Source organism: Musa acuminata, chromosome BXJ1-7 (assembly GCF_036884655.1).
Source record: "Musa acuminata AAA Group cultivar baxijiao chromosome BXJ1-7, Cavendish_Baxijiao_AAA, whole genome shotgun sequence".
Lineage (NCBI taxonomy): Eukaryota > Viridiplantae > Streptophyta > Magnoliopsida > Zingiberales > Musaceae > Musa > Musa acuminata.
Window position 1 is genome coordinate 28,917,501 of NC_088333.1, and position 11,136 is coordinate 28,928,636.

General features: G+C 38.0%; 1 protein-coding gene across 1 annotated transcript; it reads left to right on the top strand.

Moving 5' to 3' along the window:
* The first annotated feature begins 1,602 nt into the window (after window positions 1-1,602).
* LOC103992096 (uncharacterized) lies at window positions 1,603-6,145 on the top strand. Its single transcript, XM_009411686.3, has 3 exons — window positions 1,603-1,978; window positions 3,153-4,454; window positions 5,622-6,145. The coding sequence occupies exons 1-3, from the start codon at window positions 1,796-1,798 to the stop codon at window positions 5,847-5,849; spliced, it is 1,713 nt and encodes a 570-aa protein (XP_009409961.2). The 5' UTR covers window positions 1,603-1,795; the 3' UTR covers window positions 5,850-6,145.
* The last annotated feature ends 4,991 nt before the right edge of the window (window positions 6,146-11,136 follow it).

Here is an 11,136-nt window from a genome sequence, read left to right on the forward strand (position 1 = left end):
GATAATCATGCCTTCAAGTTTGTTATAGTTGTCAAGATAGCTATACCTTTAACTAAGTTGAATTGTTTGATTGACTATATTTTCGGATAGTCATGACTTTGAGATAGTCATTCCCTAAGTTGGCCACTTCCTCACGCCCTAACTAAATGACATGATTATTTACGATCAATCATTGCTTTAAGTCAATTATAACCTCAAGATTTCTATGACCTCAAAATAATCATGTCATTTTGTGGATCATCCCTTAAGACAGTCACACCTAGAAGTCAACTGTAAGTTGTCCATCATCTTTAGGTTGAGCATATATACCTTTGAGGTGCCTTAAGTCACCCAAGTACGAAGAATGCCATATGTTATCATGTGTTTGTATCTCAAAACTTGAGATTTACCTTACAATTTATTATCTTCCATTTATGTTATGTTTAAGTCTTCATTTCTACAAAGTTGTTGGGACAGCTAGATGATTGGATAGCACGAAAAATGGCAAGTTGACATTTACTCGACTTGTTGCTCAGTTTGAGCTCCATGCACTTGATGGAGCAATTCAAGAGTTGCTCCACACACCTTGTTATAGAAGTAGTAGGATGCAACAAACATATCCTAGATGCAATAGAATAAGTTTGAGCTCGACTCTATTATATTTATATTGACAACAAGGGTTGAAGAGGAGTAAACCAAGCCTCAAGGTTTGACTAGTCAAATAGAGTTATTTTTTTTTTGACACGCCTTCACTAGACTTCGACTTGCTTATGTCATAACAAGTAGACATAGTCTGGATATGCCTTACTAGATTCAATCGAGTTAGAGAGCTAAATTCATACACCCAACTAGCGGAGCTCGAACCCAATGAATTCACACCTAGGTTTATCTAACTCATGACTTGGGCTTGTGTTTAATCAGGACAAAATCATTTTAGGCCAGACATGCCCAAGTCTAAGCAAAATCAAGTGAAGCCTACCATGCTCGAGCCTAGTTGCAATAAACCCAATCACACTGGATTTGAGTCTAATGTGCGTGATCTCATCTTTTTTATGCTCGATCCCTTCCAAACATATAAAAAATATTTTATACCTAAATATGACATGATCAAAATATCCCTTTATGCATGATATATCTATCCAAGATAAAATAATACATCGAAGAACCTTACATACCCAAAGTGTTTCATTACATATGATGCATCTATCTAAGACAAAGAAACATTCAAAATATTTGACACAATCAAAATGTCTTGTAGTTACTAGACGATTTGTGAAAAAAAAATCATATATTACCTTAAAAGCCATGGATAATAGAGTATTCAATTTTAATAACTAAGTAGGAATATAAAAAAATCGATTTGCATGGAATGGTAGGCAATAAAGAAATATACATAATTCATAACCACAATTCATTAATTCCTCCCCATCGTTTAAGATTAGTGCATATGTTTGATTGGAGTCGGGGTCGGTAATCAATCGGGTCCGTCCACAGGACCCATCAGGAATCATCCATCCACACGCGTGGAAAGTTTCTCGATAATTCGCACCTCTCTAGCACGTGCAAAACACGTGGTTTCCAACCCTTCCCTTCCCTTGTTTCTCTTCCCGTCGCCTGCGGTCGTACTTAAATTGCTCGTGAATCTCAATCCCACCTTGTCTTTCCATCGTCGACGACGATCTCATCTCTTTGCAGCAGCACCAACTCCGCCCCTTCTGCCGTCTGGATATCTTCGTGTTCACATCGACCCGATCCCATCGAGAAGAGGGAACAGGGCATATCACGTTAGGAAGTGGTTTGATTCGATCCGATCGACATGGATCTCGAGCTGAGGGCGGCTCGGGAGAAGCTGGAGAGGGAGCAGAGGGAGCGCAAGGAGCGGGCCAAGGCCAAGCTCGAACGGGAGAAGCGGGCCAAGGCGGAGGCTGCCCGCCAACGCGACGCCATCGAGGCTGCCCAGCGTTCCAAGCGCCTCGACGCCGCCCGCGCACAACTCGAGGTCTCATATGTCTCTTCCTCCTTCTCTGTCTGTATATGTCTTTCAATGTTTATTTCTTGCTCAATTAGGCAAAAAGTTCTCTTCTTTCACGTACGCTTCACTGTTGGAATATGCATAGCATTGGTAACCCAGGTAACGTATATTTCTATTCTGGGGAAGAATCTGGTTCCTGTTGTGGATACAAAGCTCGTGGATTTGTTGATTGTATGGGCACAATTTTTGCCTTGGGTATGTTTCTGAAGAAGTTGGTCTTTCAGAATGCAGGTTATGTCAAAGTTAACAATTAATCAAAATTGCAATTGTTTGTTAACAGAAGAATAGACGTCAAAGTTTGCGGATATCATTATGATCTTGCCTGGTTGTTGGTCATTCATCCAATAGAAGTCTTTCTGGGGTTGTAAATCATGCTTGCTCATAGATCGTAGCCGTAGATAATCTTTCTTCAATTTGTTCAACTTGCAGAGTCTTGTAAAATTTAGGAAAACTGGAAGTCACCAAAAGTTTAAAGGGCGGAATTAGATTGTTTGGGCCTTGGGATTTGGTTATGGTTCAATCTAGATATGATCATCTGGAATCTTTAAGGTTTTGGATATGATAATATTGTTTGAAGTTCTGGATTATCAATTGCAGAGGACGAATATTTTTTTATTTGGTGTGTTCTTTTTAGTGACGCAGGTATTAAGAACATATTCGCTTGAAGATTCATATGCCAAATATAATCAATTCTTTGTCAATAATTTTTGTCTAATGGCTTGCTGATATGATCTGCTTTAGTTACTTTACATATTAAATTTCCACCTTCAGCATTAAATGCTTATCATCATAAATCAATTCTATCTAGTTTTAGACTCTCTGAATCTGTTGCTTAGTGTGATACCTTGTATGCATGTTGGTTTAAGTGATCAAATTTATTGCATCACAAATTCACCATGTGGTGGCTTGTTGTGATGCCTGCTTGCTGTATCAGCCTCTCTCTGCATGTAGAATGCATTTACTTGATTAATGAATTTTGAGGAGTAAATTAGAAAATATGTCGAGAATGCCGAATCTTGTCTTTTCATTGCCATTGAAGAATTCTAATGTGTATTTTTTCTGGTATGGCATTTTTCCTTTAAGTTCTTTCTTGCAAAATTCTTTTCGACGTTCTTAACGTAAAATCTAATACCTCTTTTAGGCGGAACGACAAATGGAAGAAAGCATGCTTCGAGGAAACGGAGTCATATTTTCCCATACACTTGAAGCTGTACCTTTTAATGGGTTTGGAGATAAAATCAAATTACCACCTTCATGCTTTAGAGAATTGTCTGATCAAGGGGCCCTGGATAAAGGTCCCATGTATTTCAGGCTGTCAATAATTAACGAGTTGGTTCCATTAGATAATAATGCTACTGACCAAAGAGAACATCAAGCAACTCATTCAGGAGTTTTGGAATTTACTGCGAGGGAGGGTTCAGTGGAATTACCTCCACATGTATGGAGCAATTTACTTTCTGGTGTCAGTCTAGATGTTCCTCTTGTCGAGGTGCACTATGTTAGCTTGCCCAAAGGAACTTACGCAAAATTACAAACAGATGGGATGGGCTTCTCTGATATTCCAAACCACAAGGCTGTACTTGAGACAACTCTACGCAGACATGCAACACTTTCTCAAGGTGATATCATCAGTGTCAGTTATGGGGAACTGAACTACAAGTTAAGAGTTCTTGAACTAAAACCCGATTCAAGTGTTTCTGTTCTAGAAACAGATATTGAAGTTGATATAGAAGGACCTGATTCTGCTCTAGAGACTAATAGGAGTCAGCACATGCTTAGACCACTTGTCATGGGAAAGACTGAAGAAGGAATTGTGGAAGAAGGAAATTTTAATTATTACAAGTTCTCTGTTGAGGATGCTATGAGTGACAAAGTTACATCTGGTCAGATGAATGTTGAAGTAAAGATTGAGGCAGATCAAAGTGATGGTGATACCAATGTATATGTATCAAGGCATCCATTGATATTCCCAACCCAGCATCGTCATGAATGGTCATCTCATGAGATGGGTTCAAAAGTTTTGATAATCAGACCGAAGGATCCAAGCACTGTTGCTGGTACCTATAGCATTGGTGTCTTTGGTTTTAAAGGCATGACAAAGTATCATATCTGTGCGGCTTTAAAAGACAATGTTAAGCAAAAGATTGGGGGTTATGCTACTGCTTCATCTCAAATTGATATGGAAACTGTTGAATGCCGAAACTGTAAACACTATATATCCAGCCGCAGCATTTTACTCCACGAGGCATATTGCATTCGGCACAATGTTCTTTGCCAACATAATGGTTGTGGTGTTGTCCTCAGGAAGGAAGAAGCAGCAAACCATATGCATTGTGATAAATGTGGCCAAGCCTTCCAACAGGGACAGATGGAGAAACACATGAAGGTGTTTCATGAGCCACTTCATTGTCCATGTGGAGTGATACTAGAGAAGGAACAAATGGTAGGTGACTTGTATGCTGATTTTCTTTTTTGTGTGCTCTTAACCACCTGTTTACAAGATTTTGTTGAGCTTCGTTCTACATCTACTTCAACAATAGTCTGCATACAAGGCAACATGATTTTCTTTCTGGGCATGTTTTTCAGTTCACATTTGCTGTTTTCTAACTGTTGATGGTTTACATTCCATGATCTCATTCTTTTATGTTATAAATATTCCTTAAATGGTTAATCATGATATTAGAGCTTGTTGGGTGTTTGTGTATTTACTCCTACATTCTTTGTTTCAAGGTTTGAACTATTGTTTGTATCAATTAATGGGCTGGCATTTACCTATCTGATAGCCAACTGGGATGTATGCTGACAATTTGACACGGTTCAGTCCAGTAACATTTGTATGCTGGACAATTTCGCTCACTTAAATCCAGTACCACTTTAAAACTCATCTTGTTGGCAGTGTAAGCAAATTGGTACTGAATATTTTCTGATATTGCTGCAGTTAATTTTTATTTTTTGGCAACTGTCCGTTTTTTCTCTCTCTTTCTTTTTTTCTTTCTTTCTTTCTTTCTTCTTTTATTAGTTCTCTCCCCTTCTCTTCATCTTCCTGTCATGTCTTTGTCGCCGCCTCTCTTTCCTCTCTTCTCTCCTCGTTTTTCTCTTATTTGAGGATATCGACCTGTACCGATTGTTGCTATGCTGATTTGTACTGTTGTTGGTCCTGGATCCAGATTTTAAACCATACTTTCTTCCTCCTTTCTTTTTAGGTTTCTTCTTTTGAATTTTCATAGAAACTTTTGTTGTTATCTTGGCATATTAAGCAACATCCTAAATATCTTTTGCTTAGTTTCACCACTAATTAATTTTGAGAAGGATTCTCATTCTAAGTCTGTGACCCATTGAATTCGTAAAACAGAATTAGAATTAACAAAACCAGCAATCTTTCCTTTTTTTTGTTATCCATTTTTCAGCCTAATCTGTCGTATTGTAATAATGAATTTCTGGAGTAGTCCTGAGTTGATAATTTCTTTATTTCATCTGTTTAATCATTTTCTATAACAAGGAAATGAGTCTGACATGCTACAGTCTAATAGTTGGATGTATAATCTGCACCTGCATGTCAAAATATGATGGATTGGGAAACTAATATCAGTTGTTTGTTCACTTGTGGCAGGTCCAGCACCAATCGGCAATTTGTCCTCTTCGTTTGATTACATGCCGTTTCTGTGGAGACATGGTGCAAGCTGGAAATACACCAGCAGATGCTCGGGATCGTCTTAGAGGACTTTCAGAACATGAGAGTATTTGTGGGTCCAGAACAGCACCATGTGATTCATGCGGGCGCTCTATCATGCTGAAGGAAATGGACATTCATGTGATTGCTGTTCATCAGAAGAGCTAACTGCCCGACATCTTTTACATCTTGATTCATCTTGGATGCTCATCTCCGAGGTATCAGCCACTTGAGTCTCTGTGTGCCTGGTGTTTCTTGTTAAGCTTTGGATTGACACATTATCATAACTGAAGTGCATTTACATTAAATATTATTGTAAATTTAGATTCCTGATTCCCCTTTCATGGTTTCTAATTACAGCATTTCACCTATCTTGGTTATTGTTATGTAATAACTGGCCTTTTGAAAGGTGTAGATGCACTTGCTCTATGTGGAAATAAATGACTACAGTATTTAGATAGTGAGTTTCAAGATCAAAATGCCAATTCTGTGCTGCTGATTAAACATTTAATCTTCAAAGAAGTCTTCAATAGCAACTCATAAAAGTTTCTCTTACAAAATCATGATTCTGACTGTTCTATAACTGTCAAGCTGGTATTTGGCACTCTAAAGTAAAAATTACTTTGCAAGAGGAACATCCAAAGCCATTTTTTTTCTATTTTTCTATGCCTATGGAAGATGTTATGAAATTTTCCTTGAAGAAACAAAAAGGTGAAGATTTTGATCAGTAGAGTTAATGGTATGGAAGGTAGATCTATCTATGTAGGGTGGCATTGTTTTGTAATTATTTAGAGAAGATGCTTACTGATTACCAAAAAGAAAGTCCTACAAACCAATTGAAGCTGATCTTTCAGAAACTGTCACACAAATAGCTATTATTAGAATTATGGGATTAGGGCGGTAGTGACAATCAACCGTTAACATAACTGATGTCTTGTGGATCAAAATAAACACTCTTTTTTGTGCCGCAAATAGCTATTAGAAACATTTGTGGCTCACTTGTAACTGAAGCAAAGTAATGAAATGTTTACAAATCAAACTGATTCATGCTGATTAACACACCTCAGGTTGAAGCAGCAAACTATGAACAGAATGTGGCCTTAGAACATGAAAGTTATATTTTCTCTTCAGGATCTCAGCTTCTAAAATTAAATCAACCATCAACAAATTAAATTCAGATTGTAATTCAATCGACGATTGATGCTGGGATCAGAAAGGGTGGTATAGGTTGATATAATTTTTTTAAAAATATTTTTGATGATAGGAACAAACTGTAAAATTCAAAGAAAAAAAAACAAGAAAAAAAGAACCACAAGGTAATAGAATTCATTAACTAGTATGCTTCAACTAGTACACAAAAACGTTGGGTTGCTAACTAAATCAAATCTTGGCGATCCAACTCCAGTTTAAACATGATTACAAGACAAAGTTGATTAGGTTAACATAAAGCATTCCTCATAAATAGAACAACTTCGGCTAGCTAGCTGCCTATTATTTCAGTTTTTTTTTCTTGTGGGCAATGAAAAGTCCCTACCTCTGCAATTCAACCAAACTTCTTCTCACTTGTGATTCACGATCTCATCATAATCTTCCACCTTGTCGATGTTATAGCTTTTTTTTAACCACTGTATAGTGATCGACAATCAAGAATATATATATATATATATATATATATATGTTACATGATCAATACTTTAGCATTACATGATCAACATCTTAACTACATATGATTGATACATTAACATCACATGATCATAACCTTGGTGTCATATGGTAGATACCTCGATAACACTCTCCTAACATTTCAACCACATATAGTTAGCACAATCTTATTCCTCAAATGTTACTAACAACATCTCAATTGTCACAAGTTTTGTAGACTCGACACGACATGATTCCACTAGGGTTAGGAGATGCACATAATTGTCCCAACATAAATGTGCATCCATGAGCATAACAATCTAAAAATCGCACTATAAAAATCTCCCTCAAGTGTGTTCCTCAAAACAGTATTGATATCATCTTTATAAAACTGACATTAACCATTCCAACAACTCCTCATCTTTTGAACTGATTTAAGTATTGGAGGGGTTTGTTGGACTTGCCTCCAACCAATTTGGTAGGGTTCGATTCATCGAGGGTTCTACCTTTCTTGATGTTGTTCAAAGACAAGTATAGAATAGAATCTCGATTGGCACCATGTTAGCATCTCCATTAGATAATCAAATTCTAACTTAATAATTTGGTACTAGAAAGAGGCCATTCTCCATATGTCTCTCTCTACGAGGACATTCCTAATATATCTCAAGAAAATTATTTCGATCCCTTTTCAGAAAATCTAGAAGAATTCGTTCATCCAAGTCCAACCTTTAGATCCTAAGGGAATTCCATTTTTCTCGAGCCCATTTCATTTTGTTGCTTTTTCCCCTATGCGACAATAAACCTTGTGCTAATTAACTAACATTTTACTCCTTTCTCTCCAACTGTTATCATCTTAGCTATAGCAAAAGTTCAAATCGACATTCTATTCATCCCAAAGTTAGCTCAAAATCTGAATGTATAACCTCCCTGCTCATTGTGTATAAATAGCTATCAACTATTTTCTCAACTGCTTAGAGATTTTCTCAAGGCAGTTAGAAAATCTCTAAGCAGTTGAGAAAAATCCTCCATGCTGAATGTGTATAACCTCCCTGCTCAGTGTGTATAAATAGCTATCAAGAGCTCATTATCAAAATGAACTAGATAATTACATCTTATACATTTCATAGTTTCTTCTACAATTTCTATCTTTCTATATTCTTCGTTTAATTTTTATCATGGTATCAGAGCCTTCTTCCTTGCGGATGTAGGCAGTTTTGCCGAAACCTTCTACTGCTCCTCTTTTCTATTCAGTTGGAAAGGGCAGTGCTGCTGCTTACCTCCCCTCCGGTGTCGCTGCTTCCTGTTTCGGAGTCGGAGATTGCTCGGCCACCTCTTACCCTCACAAGAACCTCGCCTACACTACCGTGGTGGCCGTCGTCCTTGCAATTGCTCCTCGGCCAGCTACCTCTCCTCCTCGTTCTCATATCTCACTCGAGCGAGAAGTGCTACTACCGCCATCCTTATTGCCACAGCCATCATTGCCTTCCTACGGTAATAGGAACGATTGTAGTTTTTACAGCTTCCATCTGCAGTTGCTTCCCTCTGTCGTAGTAATTTCTCTACAACTGTAACTGCTGCAGATTTTTTTTTCTTTCTTTTCACCTAATCACTGTAGATTTCTTGCTCATCGCTACAGCTTCCTCGCTCATTGCTGCAGCCTCCTCTGTAGTATCGCTGTAGCCTCCTCTGCATTTCATCGTTGCAGCGCATCGATCTGCTTTTCTCCTCCTCCCTCCCTCCTATATCTTTACATCTTTTGTAAAGATCACTTAAACCATTTGAAATCATTTACACCGACGTGTGGGGCCTTGCCCCAATTCCTTCTTTTGACAAGTTTTACTTTTATGTAATTTTTGTAGACTATTTTACTAAGTACACATGGTTATATTCTCTCCACCATAAGTCTGATGTTTCCACAGTATTTATCAACTTTCGAAAGTTGGTCGAGAATTTTTTCCAATCTTCTATTAAAACAGTTTACTTTGATGACGGAGGTGAATATCAAGCTCTCACATCCTATCTCTCTGCTTGTGGTATACAACACCTCAAGTCACCCCCATATACCTCCTAATTGGTTGGCTCTACCGAACGCAAACATCGGCATATCGTTGAAACTGGTCTCTTCCTTCTACATTAAGCATCCATGCCACCACCTTTTTGGTGAGAAGCTTTTCAAACTGTAGTTTATCTCATTAATCGTATGCTTACTCCAGTTTTACAATACCAGTCACCATTTGAAAAATTATTCCACAAGCTTCTAAACCTTTATAAACTCAAAGTTTTTGGCTGTTTATGTTATCTATGGCTCTGTCCTTATGCGTCACATAAGCTAACACTACGATCTAAGCCTTGCACTTTTATAGGCTACTCTCTTGAACATAATGTTTTTCGATGTTATGAACCCCAAACTAAAAAAGTCTTTATATCACGTCATGTTATTTTTGAGGAGTCTGTCTTTCATTTTCAAAATAATCCTACCATGCAAGCTACTCCGATAAACATGCATAACTGGAATATCCCTCCGATCTCATCACACGAACCTCCAATGACACCATCCAATCCTTACCCTCAAGATCCGCATACTACTATTACTCCAGTTCCTTCACACCCTTCCTCATAAGTTTCCCCTATTAATGAAGTAATACCCTCGGCAACATTGTCACTAGCTTTACCTTCTCCTAGACCTAGTGACATTGTCGTGCCGACGGTTGGCCCGGTCCATGACAGTGACTCGCTCTCGGCTATACCACCAACACAATCTACCACTTCTATCTCCCCTAGACATCCAATGACAACACGCTCCAAAAGTGGTATTGTCAAACCATGTCAAATCCTTGACTTACATGCTATAACAAATTCCTCCACTAAGGCCATTGAACCCACTACAATCGCTCAAGCTTAAAAATCTTCTCACTGGCGTAAAGCCATGTGTGACGAATATGATGCTCTCCTCCATAACTCTACATGGACCTTAGTACCCTTTCATCACACACAAAATATCATCGGGTGTAAATAGGTCTTTCGAATTAAGCGAAACCCAAACGAATCCGTTGCCAGATATAAAGCACGTCTAGTCACCAAAGGGTTTCATCAACGACCTGGTGTCGAGTTCACAGAGACATTTAGTCCCGTTGTTAAACCCACAACAATCCGTCTTATCCTGAGTTTGACCATCTCAAAAGACTGGCACATACGATAATTGGATGTTAACAATGCATTTTTACAGGGGACACTTACTGAAGATGTCTTTATAAAGCAACCTCTTGGTTTCGTTCATCCTCAATATCCGAGGCATGTCTGCAAACTTCAAAAAGCTATTTATGGACTTTGTCAAGCTCCAAGGGCTTGGTATAACGAGATTGGCTCGTTTTTGACCTCAATTGGTTTCATCAATTCCAAGTATGATACCTTGTTATTCATTTGCCAGCACAATGGAAGCATAATATATCTTTTAGTATATGTGGATGATATTATTGTCACAGGAAATGATCATTTGAAGACTCAGGCATTTCTAAAGCACTTGGCCGATCGATTCTCCCTCAAAGATCTAGGAACTTTAAGCTACTTTTTGGGAGTGGAAGCAACATTTACATCTTCTGGTTTCTTCCTATCACAAAGAAAGTATATTCAAGATTTATTATCAAAGACAAACATGTATGATGCGAAAGAGGTTACAACTCCTCTCTCTACTAGTGAATCACTTAAATTATGTAATGGAAGTCCTGTTACAGATTCGACTCAATATCGACAAGTCCTTGACTCCTTATAGTACTTGGCTCTCACCCATCCAGATATTTCATTTGCCATCAATAAA

Coding starts and splice junctions, on each gene's coding strand:
- LOC103992096 (XM_009411686.3), top strand. CDS start 1,796: ATGGATCTCGAGCTGAGGGCGGCTCGGGAGAAGCTGGAGAGGGAGCAG. Junction 1,979..3,152: donor CCGCCCGCGCACAACTCGAG/GTCTCATATGTC, acceptor TACCTCTTTTAG/GCGGAACGACAAATGGAAGA. Junction 4,455..5,621: donor TACTAGAGAAGGAACAAATG/GTAGGTGACTTG, acceptor CACTTGTGGCAG/GTCCAGCACCAATCGGCAAT.